Genomic DNA, 19,437 nt, shown 5'->3' on the forward strand with positions numbered 1-19,437 from the left:
CATTCGCAGAGGGGGAGTTTGTCAAAGAGTGCTTGGTGGAGTCTGCAGCACTAATATGCCCTGAAAAAGAAGCGTTTGAACAAGTCCCGCTGTCCAGGCGAACGGTGACGAGAAGGATTGAGGAGATAGCAGGGAATCTGGAGTCTACGCTGCAACGTGAAGTGGGAAGTTTTGACTTTTTCTCCTTGGCTTTGGACGAGAGCACTGATGTCCGCGACACTGCCCAGTTACTCGTATTTGTCCGTGGGATAACGTCGGACTTCAAGATTACGGAGGAGCTGGCATCAATGCAGTCGATGAAAGGGACAACGACAGGGAGTGATCTTTTCACAGAGGTAAATGTGTGCATGGACACGCTGGGTCTGAAATGGAACAAACTGGCAGGTGTCACATCTGATGGTTGCCCAAGTCTCACAGGGAAAAATGTTGGACTTTTGAAACGTATGCAAGATAAAGTGACAGAAATTGATGCAGATCAGAAATTGTTTTTTTTGCATTGTATTATCCACCAACATGTGTTGTGCAAGTCAGTGCTAAAACTTAACCACGTTATTGATGTTGTTACTAAAATGGTAAATTTCATCAGGGCACGGGGGTTGAATCATAGACAGTTTGTCGCGCTTTTGGAGGAGCATGAGACTGAGCATCGTGACATTGGCTACCACACAGCAGTCAGGTGGCTCAGCCTGTGCAAAGTGCTAAAAAGAGTGTGGGACCTGAAAGCAGAGATTCGAGAGTTTTGTGAGAAGAAAGGCAAAGACTTCCCAGAGCTCTCAGATGAGAAATGGATGGCAGATTTTGCATTTGCTGTTGATGTGACTGCACTGATGAATGAATTGAACACCAAACTGCAAGGCAAGGGACTTTTTGTTCATGAAATGTACAGCCTGGTGAAGGCTTTCATGAGAAAGATGCTGTTTCTTTCAAGCCAACTGGAGAGCAAGACTCTCACTCACATGCAAACCCTGAAAGAAGTCACACCATCAGCTAATCATCTCCGCAGGTACTCATCCATGTTAAAAGCATTGCATGATGAGTTTTCAAGGCGATTTGAAGATCTCAGAAAAATCGAGGATGAAATGCAAATGATTTCCTCTCCCTTCACCTCCAGTGTGGATAAGGCACCCAGTGATGTTCAGCTTGAACTCATTGACCTGCAGTCTGATGCAGTACTAGCAGAGCACTTTAAGTCAGTATCTCTGCTGGCTTTCTACTCTTCTCTCAAAGAGGAGAACTTTCCAAACATGAGGAGACATGCTCAGAAGATGTTGGTTCTCTTTGGCTCGACCTACATTTGTGAACAAACATTTTCAATGATGAAGTTTAATAAATCCAGGTACAGATCCTCTCTCACTGATGAGCATCTGTCAGCTGTGCTTCGCATAACCACCTCAGACATTCAACCTGACTTTGATGCACTTGTTAAAGCCCAGCAGAGACTAGATTTCTCTCACTGAACAAGAAAAACTTAAAAAAATATGATGTATCTTTCTTGCTTAATGTTTGGAGCACAAAGACAATATTGAATATTGTGATGTCTTAAGAATTCTAAGAATCTGCAACTTTCCAACAGTATATGAAACTCAAAATGTGTTTTGTAGTGAATGTGACTGAAAATGTTCATGAATATGAGTCACAGATGGTTAAAAAAAAAGGCTTTCACACTTTGTCTACCTAACCTTGTTTTGGAAAATTTGATTGAATAAATGACATTTGTTGTAACTCAACCTCACTTTTTCATTGCTTAACTATAACTATAAAAGTACTTATGCAAAATGCCCCATTTCACAAGTTATGTGTATAAAATCCTTTAAAAATAGCAGATCTACAAGATCACCTGCAATGTGTTGTGAGCTTGTAGATCTGCTATTTTCAAATAGCCATAGGTCTGATGGTTGTATGTTTTTTTTTAAACAATAATCAAAATCTACACTAGTAACTAAAGTTGTCTAATAAGTGTAGTGGAGTAAAAGTACAATAATTGATTCTGAGATGTAGTGGAGTAGAAGTAAAAGTCTTGAAAATTGGAAATACTCAAGTAAAGTAAAAATACCTCAAAATTGTACTTAAGTACAGTACTTGAGTAAATGTACTTAGTTACTTTACACCACTGATAACACATACTCTTACCAGCTTGTCAAAACAATGCTATTTACTCCTTTTTATGAAGAAATACAATTAATATTATGCAGAATTGAGTTCAGCCTTTTGGCCCGGCCCTCCAAAATATTTGATGTTGTTCATGTGGCCCCATGGAAAAAATAATTGCCCACCCCTGCTCTATAGGCTCACTTTAGAAATTGCATGCAAATCCCTCTCTTGCGCGCGCAGCAGCATCCTCTCATGTTTACAAACAGGAAACCCATCTATTAGCTCAATGGTAATGTCAGCACTTGCACAGGAAACTCAGCACTTGCACTTGGGCAGAAACCTTGTTGTTCCTACATTTTATGTTTTTCTTTTTTCTTTCCATAAATCAATACCCTATTTTGTCGTGCGAGAGTGTCGCAAAATGCAAATAAAGCTGATCTACGAGCTCAAAATGTGCTATGATGCAACATGTTTTGAGCTATTTTTTAAACAAATAATTGGTTAAATGTGTGTTTGGGGATAATAAATATTGAAAAATTAACAAGAGCTTTTGACAAAATAACTAGACCAGGAGACCTGGATGTGCCAGACCCTTAGTGGTTAAATACTCGAGGTGGCGTCATGTCGACATCTGAATGGCTGGGTAGGAAAAGAGAGACAGACCGACCGACAAAGCCTCATGTAGGCCGACCCCCTGGGTCTGGCAATAATTACATTGGATCCCCTCTTGAAGACTCCTGCTTTAAGCCTTATATAGTAAGACTAGCAGATCTACAAGGTCAGAGCGTGTCACGGCAGCATATCTATGTTCCTCAGGTTCTGTATGTTCCCCGCTTACCTAAACCTAACCCTAAACCTTAACCTTAACCCTAACCCTAACCCTAACCCTTAACCTTAACCCTAACCTTCTGTCTGTTGGAAAACCTGCCCACGATTTAGGGGGGTGGGGAGGGTACATGAAACCGCATATGTTTTCCTATTAACTGATCTACAAGCTATATGAAAATAGAAGGACCCACGCGTTGTATGCTTGTCATCTGCTATTTTGGCTATTTAAAAAATAAAGAAGTAAAACTTACTGTGTGTGTGTGTGTGTGTGTGTGTGTGTGTGTGTGTGTGTGTGTGTGTGTGTGTGTGTGTGTGTGTGTGTGCGTTAACTTTTTCTGTTTCATAAATTAATGCCCTACTTCATCATCCAAGTGTTGCACAAAAGTAATGACACAAGTAAGACGCGCGAACGCTGGAAGCGAACCCAGCTCGAAAATATTGTGTATTTACGGACTTTGTGTGTGTGTGTGTGTGTGTGTGTGTGTGTGTGTGTGTGTGTGTGTGTGTGTGTGTGTGTGTGTGTGTGTTTTGACTGTAGCTGCACTCTGGCGCACTCTGTCGGCCGCACCCAGGCAGTGCACTGCACACAGACAGACAGACAGACACACAAGCCGAGCAGACTTTCATAGTAAGCTCCACTTGGGCGGAGGCGCGCCTCCTTCCGCGTTCGCAAATAGCCGATCTACAATTTTACAACAAATATAATAAAAAAAAGGTGATCTACAACGCGTTGCATCGTGACTTGCGATGTTACACGTTGTAGGTCTGTCTATTTTCATTATATTTGGAAAAAAAAGTGTATAAAAATGTATAAAATGTCATGTTCTGGGCACACCAAACACCTCTTTGCCAAAAAATAGCCGATCTACAAGCTCACAACGCCTCGCAGCGCGAGGCGTTGTGAGCTTGTAGATCTGCTATTTGTTGGCTCAAGTTCTCCCCAGAAAAGGGATGCTAGGGTTGGAGTGGTTAAGGTAAAAAAAAAAATCATATCACACAAAGATTTGGCGGACCCCCTGTAGTAACTCTGAGGACCCCCGAGGGGTCCCGGACCCCTGTTGAAGCCCCCTGGTCTATAGTATAGACTATAGTATTAACACATTCAAACCGGGGAAGCATCTGTGTAACCAATTATCCATATTTTATACTTTGTCCATTAAAAAATAGCAGATATACAAGCTCATATAGCACGGCATCGAATGCCACGCTATGAACTTGTAGACCTGCTATTTTTTGAAAAATCTTGAATATTTTGTGCAAATATTTGAATATATAGATTTTTAAAGGGAACATTTTTGACTCAAATCATTGCTTCTGGGGGGGTCCCTATCACGAAATATTTTGAGATGGGGGTCCGCGGCAAAATGCATATAATTTTGGTTGTCCTTGACATGAAAAAGCTTGAGCACCACTGATATAGCAACACACGTTTGCTTTCATTTAGACCAGGGGTCTTCAACAGGGGGTCCGGGACCCCTAGGGGGTCCTCAGAGTTGCTACAGGGGGTCCGCCAAATCTCTGTGTGATGGGATCATTATTTTTTACATTAACCACTTTGAACCCTAGCATCCCTATTCTAAGGACAACTTTAGCCGAAAATAGCCGATCTACAAGCGTTGTGAGCTTGTAGATCGGCTATTTTCGGCAAAGAGGGGAAAAGAGAGCAGACCAAGTACAGAGTGAAAGTTTACTAAGTATTGACGGTTGAAGTCGTTAAATGTCTGAAAATACACATTAACATGAATCCAACATCTATGAAAAGCTTAAATCTGCAACCCAATTTTATATAATATATAGTGGGGGTCCCTGCTTCATCTCTCTCTCAGTTAGGGGGTCATTGGCCTGAAAAGGCCCCTGATTTAGACAACAGGTCTAAATGGGTTGAACCCACTTTGGGTTTAGGCTAGCCTACTTTGTATCTACTTGATTGGATGGGCAAGCTGTGACCAGTACCATGGGCCGTATCAGCTGTGTGAGAGAGGCTGTGTTTGCAATTATAAATGACATAGTCTGTTAATGAATGCATTTATGATGAAATGTAATGCTGAAATGAAATGCGATGAGTACAGGGAATGGAAATAACGTTACGCGAGACACTTTTTTTTATTAAGGTCAATAATTTAAGTGCCTGTACCCCAGTGAAGCCAGTCCCATTAAGCCAGTGCCAGGAAATTTGTTGACTAGTGGTTCTCAAACTGTGGGTCGGGACCAAGGTGACAATGAAGTGACAATGTAAGGACTTTTAAGACCTTAAACACAACTCAAACATTGGCCATATTGTCAAATAATATACGAAAGATTGAGGCAAACATTGTGAAAATAGCTTGTAGATCTGCTAGTTTCACTATGTTTTATCTGTGGGACCGAGTCAAACAAGATTCAATGCCCAAACTCCTACAATTCCAAGTGCTTGTCAGGGTGTGGGGTCCCCAGTTCAACTATGATTGTTTTGGGGGGTCGTGGCCTGAAAAGTTTGAGAACCACTGTCATAGACATCTGAACTGTTACCCTGACAACAAAAACATCAAAACTAAAGCTGTCAAATTGAGTGAAGTTTCCTCCTGAAATGGAGTGGAGTGGAAGTATGAAGTAGCATACAATGGACATACTCAAGTAAAATTACAACTTCCTCAAAATTATACTCAAGTGCAGTATTTGAGTGAATTTACTTATTTACTTTCCTCACTGAATATTAACTAACATTATTATGTTCCTAATAATTTATCGGACAAGATATGCTGTAATGAACAAATGAATAAACCCAGTAGCACCCCACCACCCTGCCAATTAAAGATTATTTGTATACCATAGCCACTGGCATGGACATAAAACACATTGCCAAGAAGAAGCACCACCACCACCACCAAGTATCATGTGGATGTTATGTTCAATTTTATTAATAGATTTGAAATGTTAATTTTAATGGCTAAATGGATATTATTGCAATGTCTACCGGAATGAAAGAGCCTTTTAAAGGCATCTCCTACTTTTACTTTCTGCAGAGCATGCATTAAACACTTCATATAAAGCAGGCTGAGATGGACCGACCCAGAGCCCATTGCAGAGGAGTTCAGAGTTCCATGGTGGTGAGTGAGACTTAATTCGTCCTTCATAGTCCTATTAATTTATTAGACATGTTAGCTATTCATACTTAGTCATATCAATGTTTTAGAGATGTTAGCTATTCATCGTCATATAAATGTTATACAGATGTTAGCTATTCATAGTTATATAAATGTATTAGACATTTTTGCTATTCATTTTGATCATGACTCCGTGCATGGTGCCACATAGATACACACATGATCCGAGGTTACACACACATAGGAATGATTTATTTTATATTTGACACATTTAAATGATTGATTGTGTATGTTTTTATTTATAGTGATATGGGTTAGGCCAGATTGGAATGTGCTTTCGTTCATTCATTTCTATTTAGACATTTCAATAATGTTGTGATTATTTAAACAATAATTCACATTGTATGTGTTTTTACCAGATACTTTCTTACTCTTAATAAAGTCATTATTTGGAATAGGACTTTTACATCTACTAGAGTTAAAGTAACAAGATGTTTTACTTGAGTACAACTCTGAATGTAACCTTAATTCATACCATGGAATTAAAGAGTATGAGAAAAAACATCTAGCATTGCTTCAGTACAAATACAAAAAACAAGAGACATGGCTGTAATGAGAAAAAGAAAAAAAAGAATAACTTGGGTAAAATGGATATTTTTAGATGTGGAACAAAAAATAATCTCTATTACTACAGTAAGTGGTGTGTGGCAAGAATGAACATTAGGATTCATATAATCTAATTGGATTCATGATTATAAATAGTAGTGTATTAAATCATTCAACTCATGTTAATGTCCTCAAAATGATGTGTTTTTCCCCACACCTAGGGGTTGCACACAAAGTTTCACTGCTACTGGTAGAGGGGAAAAGTGAGTATTCATACTTTTTCTGTTGAACCTACAATAAGCGATAAGAATAGTCCTACATAGTCCAACAGTTATCTGCTCAGATCTCAAGTCAGCAAAGGCATCACACCATCTATTTGTCCGTCTACAGAAAGCCGCCACCATGAGTACGGACGCAGAGATGGAGCAGTATGGCAAGGCCGCCATTTACCTCCGTAAGCCAGAGAAGGAGAGAATGGAGGCCCAAGCTTTGCCCTTTGATGCCAAAACTGCAGCATATGTGGCCGATGTTAAGGAGCTGTACCTCAAGTGTAAAATTTTAAAGAAGGACGGTGACAAAGTCACCGTGGAATTGCTCGACACGAAGGAGGTAGGTAGAGGTGTATCTAAAATCAAATAGTGTCTCAGTAAAAATCACAATACATTCAGAAGTTTTGCTCTTTTTTTTTAGGAAAGAGTTGCAAAGGAGGTTGATGTCACCCCTATGAACCCTCCCAAGTACGACAAAATTGAGGACATGGCCATGATGACCCACCTCACTGAAGCCACCGTCCTGTATAACCTCAAAGAGCGTTATGCAGCATGGATGATCTATGTAAGGTTTTTCTACATGCTGAGAACAGTACAGCAATGCACCTGTCGATAGCAGAGAAACACAGACTACAAGTTATATTTCACATCAAGTGAAAACCATAGAATAACAAATTCAACTTGCAACTTGCAACTCGTGACTGTAATCCCAGCTCTAGTGATCCGTTGTCCCAGATATGTGGCATGCTCAGTGCTATGTTGTATGATGTTAATGTTCTCTCTCTTCTCCCCTTCAGACCTATTCTGGCCTGTTTTGTGCAACTGTGAACCCCTACAAGTGGCTCCCAGTGTACGACCAGGAGGTTGTAAATGCCTACAGAGGCAAGAAGCGTATTGAGGCTCCACCCCACATCTTCTCTGTCTCTGACAACGCCTATCAGTTCATGCTGATGGGTACGTACTAGTCAGGACAATGTCAACAATATATAACTATAATGGTTTTGTGCTGTATCCATGATAAAAAATTGCTTTACATTTTACAGATAAAGAGAACCAGTCTGTCCTGATCACGTAAGTTTCCCATCTACTAGGCATTAAAAAAAAGAACGTTGTACACAAATTGACTAACTGCATTTCTCTGAATGTATGCATTTATAACCAGTGGAGAATCCGGTGCTGGAAAGACTGTGAACACCAAGCGTGTCATCCAGTACTTTGCAACAGCTAGTTCTGCAACTGGAGAAAAAGCGGCCGAAGCCGGTAAAATCAAGGTATATGTACAGGTTTTTTACTTTAACAAATACATGTTTGTGAACATAAAGCATTTATATGCAATATAAAAATTCAATTTGAAAGAATTCTGACCAAATGTTTAATTGGGCGATGTCTAAAACATTCTAGGGGTCACTGGAGGATCAGATTATTGCAGCCAATCCCTTGCTGGAGGCCTATGGTAATGCCAAGACTGTGAGGAATGACAACTCCTCTCGCTTTGTAAGTGTAAATAATGATATTTTATGAGAATACCTGCCATCACAATCTTAGAGGGATCAAACAAATTGTGCTATATATCAAACAGGGTAAATTCATCAGAATCCATTTCAACACAACGGGCAAACTGTCCAGTGCTGATATTGAGACATGTAAGTATGAAGTTCACAGATGATAAACTATACATGCGTTAATTTGAGGATCATATTTTGAGTTATGAACAACCCATACATATTATTATTATTATCATCATCATCATCATCATCATTATTATTATGTACAACCCATATAGATTATTATTATTATTAATATTATTATGAATTATGTACAACCCATATAGATCTGCTGGAGAAGTCCAGAGTGACCTTCCAGCTTCCTGCAGAGAGAGGTTACCACATCTTCTTCCAGATGATGACCAACCACAAACCTGAGATTATTGGTAAGTGGAATAACTGATGATGCAGTGAGAACATAAATGAATGAATAAAAACACAATGTCACCCTTTTTTAATCCCTTTTAAGAAATGTGCCTGATCACCGCCAACCCATATGACTTCCCGTTGATCAGCATGGGTCAGATCACTGTGGCCAGCATTAATGACAAAGAAGAGCTGGACGCTACTGACGTCAGTAAACATTATGTTAATCTTTCTTATACTCACTGTGCTACTGCAGTCAGTTGTTCTGCAAAATGTCTTTTCTAAAGCAGTGCTTTTATAAGTTTTCAGGCCGTGACCCCTCTCAACATAATAATATTTGAACTGGGGAGCCCCCACCCTGACAAGCACTTGGAATTGTAGCAGTTGAGCCATTACATTTAGTTTGACTCGGTTCAACAGATAAATATTGTGAAAATAGACGATCTACATGTTTTTACATTTGTTTTTATTTGACAATTTGGCCAATGTTTGACAATTTGTATAGTATAGTTTGTTGATTACTTTTGACACAATAATGGTCTTATTTGTTTTATTTGTATTTATCTATTTTATAGGTATTAAAAGGTCTTGAAAGTCCTTAAATTGGCACTTTAGAAATTTGGAGATACCCTATACACTTACTGTATGTTGATTTGTTTACTGTTGAGTTGTACACAGTTTTAAAGGATGTTTGTTAATCTGCTTATTGACATCAGGATGCTATTGACATCCTGGGCTTTGATGGTGAGCAGAAACAGTACATCTACAAGTTCACCGGTTCAGTGATGCATCATGGGGTCTTGAAGTTCAAACAGAAGCAGCGTGAGGAGCAGGCTGAGCCTGATGGCACGGAGGGTGAGCTGCATCTTTATTTATATTATTAAATGTATGTTTGTATGTATGTATGTATGTATGTATGTATGTATGTATTACACATTATCTGCCATTCAAGGTTATATCCGTGAATTCCGTGAATGAAATCCAATGTATGAGTACGGCAACAAACAGCTGCAGCTGATTGCAACACAAAGGTGCAACCGGTTAATTAAACACAAAAATGAGACAGTGCAACACATGCGCCACTTAAAGACATGCACACGCACACACACACACACACACACACACACACACACACACACACACACACACACACACACACACACACACACACACACACACACACACATATATTTAAAAGTAAATACATTTAGTAAAAATACTTAAAATGAGTAAAAATACTTAAAAGAAGTTTCTGCCAACATAAAGTTATTTTAAAGCAGTCTTAGGCTAATAATAGCCTACTGCTTTAGGGTACCTTGTCAGTTATGACAGAACACTTTTACATTCACCTTGGATTGCGTTTGGCCCCAATGTTATACCTGCACCACTTACTTCAACACCTGGGTGACCTACCTTCAAGTGGCGCTGTAGAGCAGCCGTGAAATAAATGGACAGGGATTTAACATTGTTCCTCTAGTTCATATAGCTTAATGAATTGAACTCATCAAAGGCACCAGTGCCACTCACTTCACACTGGGTGTGATTTTTGATACTGTTTAGACTATGGTTATTTGGTTTACATATGATCCTACATTACTATCTCTATGCATTTTATGTATTACCTCGTGTTTGCTTTGCTTACTGTAAGTCGCTCTCTGGATTAAGAGCGTCTGCTAAATGCCTAAATTGCAAATTGCAAATTGTATGAACATTTCAGAGGCTGACAAGATTGGCTACCTGCTGGGTCTAAATTCAGCAGAGATGCTTAAGGCATATTGCTACCCCAGAGTGAAAGTCGGAAACGAGTATGTCACTAAGGGACAGACTGTGCCACAGGTGAGTAAGTTAAATTATTTCCATGTTTTGATTTCATACACACCAATTATATTCTCAACACAACACAGCATACCATTACATCTCTGATCTTTTTGAGTTGTCTCCAGACTGTCTTAAATCAGCTTCTGTAGATAAAATGATCCTCCAACATTATTCAAATTCATTTCTATTGATTTACTTAATATATGACGAGCATACAAAACATATCACTCAGCAGAAACATGTGCAGTTCCATGCGCCTCTGACATACTATTTTAACAGTTTTGTTATACATGTAAAAAAAAAAAAACACTACACATTGTGTATCCAACCATACAACCCCTCCCGCTCACTCAGATCAGCTAACGCAGGGAAGGTGTTAGAACCTTCCCTAAAACACCTGGGACAGACTCTTCTCCCTTCTGGCTCCCGAACTGTGGAACAAACTCCCCATTGTAGTTCTGCTGACTGACTCACTCCCAATCTTTCGCCGTAATCTGACGACTCACCTCTTCAGATTTCACTTTAGCCCGTAGCACTTGCCGTAGCCTTGACGACCTTGCAGGCTTATGCAAAGGCTAAAATTATTAGATAGCATGTTATGTAGGCAGATACCAGGTTCATTGATGCCAGGTTCATTTGTAGACCTGGAATAGTGTGTATGGTTTCAATGTACAGATTATAGATTTTTTTAGATTATGCTGTTTAGACTGATGATACTGTAGGTTATTGGTTTATGATTCTATACCATTGCTATGCATTCGATGTATTACCTCATGTTTTCCTTGCTTACTGTAAATCACTCTTGAAGAGCATCTGCTAACAACGTCCTACTAACAACGTTCCTATTTCCTCAGGTAATGAACTCAGTTGGTGCCTTGGCCAAGTCCATCTATGAGAAGCTGTTCTTGTGGATGGTCATTAGGATCAACGAGATGCTGGACACCAAGCAGCAGAGAAACTACTACATTGGTGTGCTGGACATCGCTGGTTTTGAAATCTTTGATGTAAGCATGGACTTTTTTTTAAAGTGGGAGACTAATTATTTTTGTCAAGATTACAGAATTACAAGAGATTGGGCTAATGATTATTTCCACTCACAGTTCAACACCCTGGAGCAGCTGTGCATCAACTTCACCAATGAGAAACTGCAACAGTTTTTCAACCACACCATGTTTGTTCTTGAACAAGAGGAATACAAGAAAGAGGGAATCCCCTGGGATCTCATTGACTTCGGCATGGACTTGGCCGTCTGCATTGAGCTCATTGAGAAGGTATACATTTATTATTATATATTATCATGGACTTGGCTGTCTGCATTGAGCTCATTGAAAAGGTATACATTTATTATTATACTATTATATATCATCATGGACTTGGCTGTCTGCATTGAGCTCATTGAGAAGGTATACTATTATTTTGAGCTTTAATGGACATGACATGTTAATATTGTTTTTGTCATTGGCACTAAGTTTTTGTTTTTGGTGATGTGTCTCTTTTGTCTCCTTTACAAAGCCCTTGGGCATCTTCTCCATCCTTGAAGAGGAGTGCATGTTCCCAAAGGCTTCAGACAAAACATTCAACGACAAGTTGCATGGCACGCATCTTGGGAAGAACAAGGCCTTTGAGAAGCCGAAACCTGCCAAAGGCAAGGGTGAGGCCCACTTCTCCCTGGTCCACTACGCTGGAACTGTGGACTACAGCATCACAGGCTGGCTAGAGAAGAACAAAGACCCGTTGAACGACTCTGTGGTGCAGCTGTACCAGAAGTCTTCAGTTAAACTGTTGACTGTGTTGTATCCCCCACCTGAGCCTGAAGGTATGTTTATTATTGATTGATTATTGCAACGCTCTGTACGCAGGCATTGATCAATCTGCTCTCAGGCGTCTGCAGCTCGTTCAAAATGCTGCCGTTCGCCTACTCACCGGCAAGAAAAAGCGCGATCACATCACACCAGTCCTTGTCTCACTCCACTGGCTCCCTGTCGGTTTTAGAATTGATTTTAAATGTTATTGTTTGTTTTTAAAGCCCAAAATGGGCTGGCCCCCCATACCTATCTGGGCTCATTCTGCCATATACCCCTACCAGACCTTGAGGTTGGCTGACCAGCTGCTCTTTACTGTGCCCGGAACCTCATATAAGACTAGAGGGGCCGAGCCTTTGCCGTGGCCGGCGCCAGATTGTGGAATACCCTGCCTCTTCATATTTGCTCTGCTCAGTCCTTGGGGATTTTTAAATCTCTATTAAATGTATTTAATTTGTTTTATTTAGCTCCGTTTGCCTGTTTTTTAATTTGTTCTTGTTTAGCACTTTGGTTCGACCGTTCGGTCGTTGAAGATGTGCTATATAAATAAACTTTGATTTGATGATTCTAACGAATATAAACAGACCCGAATAAGAAGGGAGGCAAGAAGAAGGGTGGTTCCATGCAGACTGTGTCTAGCGCTTTCAGGGTAAGAATATTTATTCATTATTATTAACATTATATTCCTGTAGGAATGAAGCATTATATAATCAACATTATATCCATGTAAGAAATAGGCACGGCTTTTCATGTTGGAATTAAACAATTAAACAAAGTTGTGAGCTTGTAGATCAGCTATCTTTGAATGGCTGAACCTTAAAATAGGGCTTAAGTGGATAATGTATGTTTGAGAACAATCTAAATCTGTAAAGTAACTTGTATCTAAAGTTTTCAAATAATTGTAGTGGAGGAAAAAGTACAATATTGTATGACTTTTGACTTAATAAGCCTAACTTGGCTCTTTTATGTCTCAAAAGAAGAACTTTTCACTAATAATAAGCCTACTTGGCTCTTTTGTCTCAATAGGCGAACTTGGGGTTGCTGATGACCAACTTGAGGAGCACTCATCCTCACTTTGTGCGTTGCCTCATTCCCAACGAGTCCAAGACTCCAGGTAAAAATGTAAACAATGATTGTGGGGTGATCATTTAATACAACATTGACCAGTGTGTAACTATTCTGTCCTAATAGAGGATATGCGCATGCTTAAAGTGAATGGTTTATCGAGTGGCAAAGAAACATGCAAAATGAGTTTAACATTGTTTAATGTTGTTTAATGCAATCAGATATGACTTTTCTGTTTGGATGCATGGGCTGTCAAGGCCAGAAAGTATTTTTTTGACACTCAGTAGGCATTCCTGCGTAACTTCCGGGTTTGATGATGATGTCACACGCATATCCTCTATAGTAATAATAATAGGCTAATGGAGCAACATCTTTACAGGCCTGATGGAGAACTTCCTGGTCATCCATCAGCTGAGGTGTAACGGTGTGCTGGAGGGCATCAGGATTTGTAGAAAGGGCTTCCCCAGCAGAATTCCCTATGCTGACTTCAAGCAGAGGTATTCTTTCCTTTTTCCAGCAGCTTTTAGTTCCAAACCTATTAACGTAAAATGACCCACTTTTACAAAACCGGTATAAACAACTGAACGTCAGTGCAAAATGACCATGAACTTTTACAAAACAGGTACAAAGTACTGAATGCCAGCGCATGTCCCGATGGCGCGTTCATGGACAACAAGAAAGCTTCAGAGAAGCTGCTTGGGTCCATTGACGTACCTCAAGATGAGTACAAGTTTGGACACACCAAGGTAAACACACTGCAAATCTTGTTTAACGTTATCGACAGAGGACTAAAAGTTGATTTTACAGTTGTTCAGTTACATTATAACATTGTATTGTAGGTGTTCTTCAAAGCTGGTCTGCTGGGTGTCCTTGAGGAGATGCGAGATGAAAAGCTGTTTGTTCTGGTAACCATGACTCAGGCTCTCGCACGAGCTTACGTCATGAGACGGGAGTTTGTCAAGATGATGGCTAGGAGGTACTTTGAAAACATCATTAATTGATATGAGTTTGAGTACTTTTACTTTCGGTACTATATTTTGATGTCAGTATTTTTATACTTTTACTCATGTAAATTTTAAATACCAGACGTTTACTTGTAACAGAGTATTTCTACATTGCAGTATTGATACTTTTACTTATGTAACACATGTGAGTATACTTCTTTCATCACTGTCCACAATCATGACACACTTCAACCGTTTTTCCACAGAGAGGCCATTTACTCCATCCAGTTCAACGTGCGCTCATTCTGCAATGTGAAAAACTGGCCATGGATGGCGCTGTACTTCAAGATCAAGCCTCTTCTGCAGAGCGCTGAGACTGAGAAGGAGCTGATGAACATGAAGGAGAACTACGAAAAGATGAAGGTCGACCTGGCCGCGGCCCTGGCCTCGAAAAAGACACTGGAAGAGAAGATGGTGGCTCTGGTGCAGGAGAAAAATAACCTTGCACAGTCAGCGTTATCAGTAAGTAGCTACACTTGTACAGGAAATGTTGATAATATTTCATATTGTTTATCATCCTGTCTCAAATCTTTTATCTAATGTAGAATGTCTGATGTAGACCATGGCAGAGAATGTCTGGTGGTCGAACGGCTGTTGGCATCATTGTATAGCTAGATGGCTACCAGCACAAACGCCTGACCCAATTTGTCGTTCTTCTGTGGGGGCCGTTGAATCTGCATATGCCACTGCTCCTCACCTGCACGCACTACTATAGTATATCCTTTTGGAGGATGTTGATAGCCTCCAGCTTCTTCCTCGTCCTCACCTCCGGCAATGCCTCAGTACCGTCCATGCTCTGAGCTCAAAAAGGACATTGATGACCTGGAGCTCACATTGGCCAAAGTGGAGAAGGAGAAACACGCCACTGAAAACAAGGTTTGTGATCATAAACTCTCTGGGGTTTCTATCAAGTTAGTAGTCGTTGCTGTCGGGCAGAAACCTCCTATCTCCATATTTTGACTTGTTGTGTTTTTTCGTAAACTAACGGCCTACTTGATCGTACCACAGCGTCACACAAAAGCATCAAAAGTAGCAGATCTACAAGCTTGTCGATCTGCTACTTTTGCTATAATTGGATGTGAATCCTGAAAAGTTTGTGTTTTGGACATTATGAGGTTTCCACCCGACAGAGAACAAGTGCAATGATGATCTATTCCAGTTCTGTTCTGCTTAATCAGGTGAAGAACCTGACTGAGGAGATGGCCTCTCAGGATGAAGGACTTATTAACACTGTCTATGTTGGGTTCATTTAGGTGAAGAACCTGACTGAGGAGATGGCCTCTCAGGATGAAGGACTTATTAACACTGTCTATGTTGGGTTCATTTAGGTGAAGAACCTGACTGAGGAGATGGCCTCTCAGGATGAAGGACTTGCTAAGCTGACCAAGGAGAAGAAAGCCCTCCAAGAGGCACATCAGCAGACCCTGGATGACCTGCAGGCAGAGGAAGACAAAGTCAACACTCTGACCAAGGCCAAGACCAAGCTGGAACAGCAAGTCGACGATGTGAGTTCATAGAAGTGAACATACACTGTATGTTTATTGTTGTTAATGAATAATAATAAGAACAACAATATTATTATGTGCAGTTGGAGGGTTCTCTGGAGCAAGAGAAGAAGCTCCGCATGGACCTGGAGAGAGCCAAGAGAAAACTGAAACTGTGGTCTGAAACTGACCCAGGAATCCGTCATGGATCTGGAGAATGACAAGCAACAGTCTGATGAGAAGATAAAGAAGTAATGTGGACCACAATATGGATAATTAATTCATAATTCGCCTAATAATAATAATAATAATAATAATAATAATAATAATGAATAAACAATATTAAATGCCATGGAGAAAAAACTATACCTGCAGAATAACACTAAGATATGATGTACTGTATTCCACAGGAAGGAATTTGAAACAAGCCAACTTCTGAGTAAGATTGAGGATGAACAATCTTTGGGGGCCCAGCTGCAGAAGAAGATCAAAGAACTCCAGGTATCCCCCCCCCCCCTTTCTGTAAAATCATTAATAATAGTACTTGTATTAGGATATTAATATGTAAATCTAAAATCATAAATTTGAAAGGCTCGTATTGAAGAACTGGAGGAAGAGATCGAGGCGGAGCGCGCTGCTCGTGCCAAGGTTGAGAAGCAGAGAGCTGACCTCTCCAGGGAACTTGAAGAGATCAGTGAGAGGCTGGAGGAGGCTGGTGGAGCCACCGCCTCTCAGATCGAGATGAACAAGAAGCGTGAGGCTGAGTTCCAGAAGCTGCGTCGTGACCTCGAAGAGTCCACCCTGCAGCATGAGGCCACCGCCTCTGGCCTCCGTAAGAAACAGGCCGACAGCGTGGCTGAACTGGGTGAACAGATCGACAACCTCCAGAGAGTCAAGCAGAAACTGGAGAAGGAGAAGAGCGAATACAAGATGGAGATCGACGACCTGTCCGGCAACATGGAAGCTGTGGCTAAAGCTAAGGTAATACAAAATACTTGGTTCAATGAACCAAAAGCTAAAAAAATTGGGGACTTCTTTATTAAAGTGTAACGCTTCCAAGGAAGCCCAGCTCATATGGATATACAGGACACTTCTCCATTTCATGTAACAAACAATGAACCGACATGACAATGATCAAACAGGTAGACAGGTAAACAGGTTTACTTCAGTGATTGAATATGTCCCAATGTTAATTAACAGGGAAATCTTGAGAAGATGTGCCGCACCCTTGAGGACCAACTTGGTGAAATCAAGGCCAAGAGTGATGAGAATGTTCGCCAGATAAATGATGTAGCAAGACTGTTGACAGAAAACGGTAAATGTTCACCGTAAAGTCTACTTTTACATGGTTTGTCGTACTTGAGCAAATTTCCTAATTAGAGGTAATGCTTTTATCAGCAATTATCCCAGGAATTTAAGGATTATGTATATTCAACAAAGATGTATTTAAATGTTTGAAACGAATATTCAAATTTCTAACCAGGTGAGTTTGCTCGTCAACTTGAAGAGAAAGAAGCTCTCGTCTCTCAGCTCACCAGAGGCAAGCAGGCCTTCACCCAGCAGATTGAGGAGTTGAAGAGACATGTTGAAGAGGAGGTTAAGGTAAGCAGTTAGAACTGCAGACTCACTCCAATCTTCCGCCGTAATCTGAAGAGTCATCTCTTCAGACTCCACCTTAGACCGTAGCACTTGCCCTATTAGCCTTGACGACCTTGCAGGCTTATACTATACTATTTAGATAGTATGTTATGTAGACAGATGCCAGGTTCATGTGTTGATCTGGCAATATTGTTATAGTTTTCATAGTTTCAATGTACAAATTATTTGTATATTTTACATTATTCTGATAATAGGCTCCTGGTTTACCTATGATCCTAGATTACCATTTTTATGCTTTTGATGTAATAAGTCTCTCTGGATTAAGAGTGTCTCCTAAATTTCTATTCTTTTTCACTTTTATTTAGAAATAGGCCAATTTGTATATTTAACCAGCTGACATTATTCTGGCATTGTTTTCTTTTGACAGGCAAAGAATGCCCTTGCTCATGGTGTGCAGTCAGCTCGCCATGACTGTGACCTTCTGAGGGAGCAGTTTGAGGAGGAACAGGAGGCCAAGGCTGAACTGCAGCGTGGAATGTCCAAGGCCAACGCTGAGGTGTGTCAGTGGAGGAGCAAGTATGAGACTGATGCTGTCCAACGCACTGAGGAGCTGGAGGAAGCTAAGTAAGTGGTCAATGTTTTACCCCAGTGGTTCTAAAACATTTTTGTGCCAAGGACCCACAAATAGATTTTTTGTCGTGGACCCTATTTTTGAATAGCCAAAGTATAAATACCGTATAAAGAGGTTAAAATGATTGTGATGCTATATTAACACATTATCTGTTTTACATGTTCACATCAGGCACCACTCACTATACAAAATATTGCCCACAATATAATTTGATTCCATTCAAAACCGACTAACAGGAAGAAGCTCGCCCAGCGTCTTCAGGAAGCTGAGGAGCAAATCGAGGCTGTGAATTCCAAGTGCGCCTCTCTGGAGAAAACCAAACAGAGACTCCAGGGTGAAGTAGAAGACCTCATGATTGATGTGGAGAGGGCCAACGGTTTGGCAGCCAACCTGGACAAGAAACAGAGGAACTTTGATAAGGTGCTTTGACATTCATCATTTTAAAACTAAACAATCCTCCTAAAAGTGCATGGATGTAAATGACACATGTCATTACAAACGGTGTGCTGGTCCTTAAAGTGGAGGTGCATGACTCATTTCATTACAAACGGTGTGTAGGTCTTGGCAGAATGGAAGCAGAAACATGAAGAGGGACAGGCAGAGCTTGAAGGAGCTCAGAAAGAGGCTCGTTCTCTCAGCACTGAGATGTTTAAGATGAAGAATTCCTACGAGGAGTCTCTGGACCACCTGGAGACCATGAAGCGTGAGAACAAGAACCTGCAACGTGAGCATTTATTTATTTTAATAACAGTAAGAAATGCATAAAATGTTCAAGATCAATAAGCAGGATTAGGAAACACCAACTTAATTCAAATGCAATTGCTGATTGAAAGGTTACTCATTGACTGTTTTCAATCAACTGCAGAGGAGATCTCAGACCTGACTGAACAGATTGGTGAGACTGGAAAGAGCATCCATGAGCTGGAGAAGTCCAAGAAACAGACGGAGACAGAGAAGTCAGAGATCCAGACAGCCCTGGAGGAAGCAGAGGTAAAACCTTTAGGTTCTAGATGAAGAATGCAATTGTCTATATCTTGGATTTCTTTCAATACGTTTTATATTGAAACAGTGTAGCTGTAGCAGTTTATGATCAATGTTACATTAAAAGGTCCTACAACCTTTTGACCCTGTATTATATTTTAGGGTACTCTGGAGCACGAGGAGTCCAAGATTCTTCGTGTGCAGCTGGAGCTCAACCAGATCAAGGGTGAGGTGGACAGGAAGCTGGGAGAGAAGGATGAAGAGAT

At 40.4% G+C, this 19,437-nt stretch overlaps 2 protein-coding genes across 2 annotated transcripts in view; both read left to right on the forward strand.

Moving 5' to 3' along the window:
- Positions 1-19,437, forward strand: part of LOC311043159 (myosin heavy chain, fast skeletal muscle-like) — a gene marked incomplete at its 3' end in the record, with an annotated part of 36,073 nt that overhangs the window by 14,047 nt on the left and 2,589 nt on the right. The gene's annotated exons all lie outside the window — the stretch shown is intronic.
- LOC311043160 (myosin-13-like) lies at positions 7,005-19,204 on the forward strand (the record flags this gene model as incomplete). Its single annotated transcript, XM_084054344.1, has 32 exons — positions 7,005-7,217; positions 7,299-7,442; positions 7,675-7,831; positions 7,921-7,948; positions 8,040-8,148; positions 8,279-8,371; positions 8,457-8,520; positions 8,709-8,807; positions 8,891-8,994; positions 9,504-9,642; positions 10,505-10,623; positions 11,460-11,609; positions 11,706-11,876; positions 12,118-12,421; positions 12,992-13,056; positions 13,434-13,521; positions 13,852-13,969; positions 14,095-14,218; positions 14,312-14,448; positions 14,683-14,938; positions 15,260-15,352; positions 15,655-15,714; positions 15,805-15,981; positions 16,065-16,138; positions 16,371-16,461; positions 16,552-16,941; positions 17,161-17,275; positions 17,444-17,562; positions 17,987-18,183; positions 18,427-18,610; positions 18,749-18,914; positions 19,056-19,204. Exons 1-32 carry the CDS (start codon positions 7,011-7,013, stop codon positions 19,202-19,204), a joined length of 4,491 nt encoding a protein of 1,496 aa, XP_083910470.1. The 5' UTR covers positions 7,005-7,010.

This window comes from Gymnoscopelus microlampas (genome assembly GCF_963454915.1).
Source record: "Gymnoscopelus microlampas genome assembly, chromosome: 4".
Classification (NCBI taxonomy): Eukaryota; Metazoa; Chordata; class Actinopteri; order Myctophiformes; family Myctophidae; genus Gymnoscopelus; species Gymnoscopelus microlampas.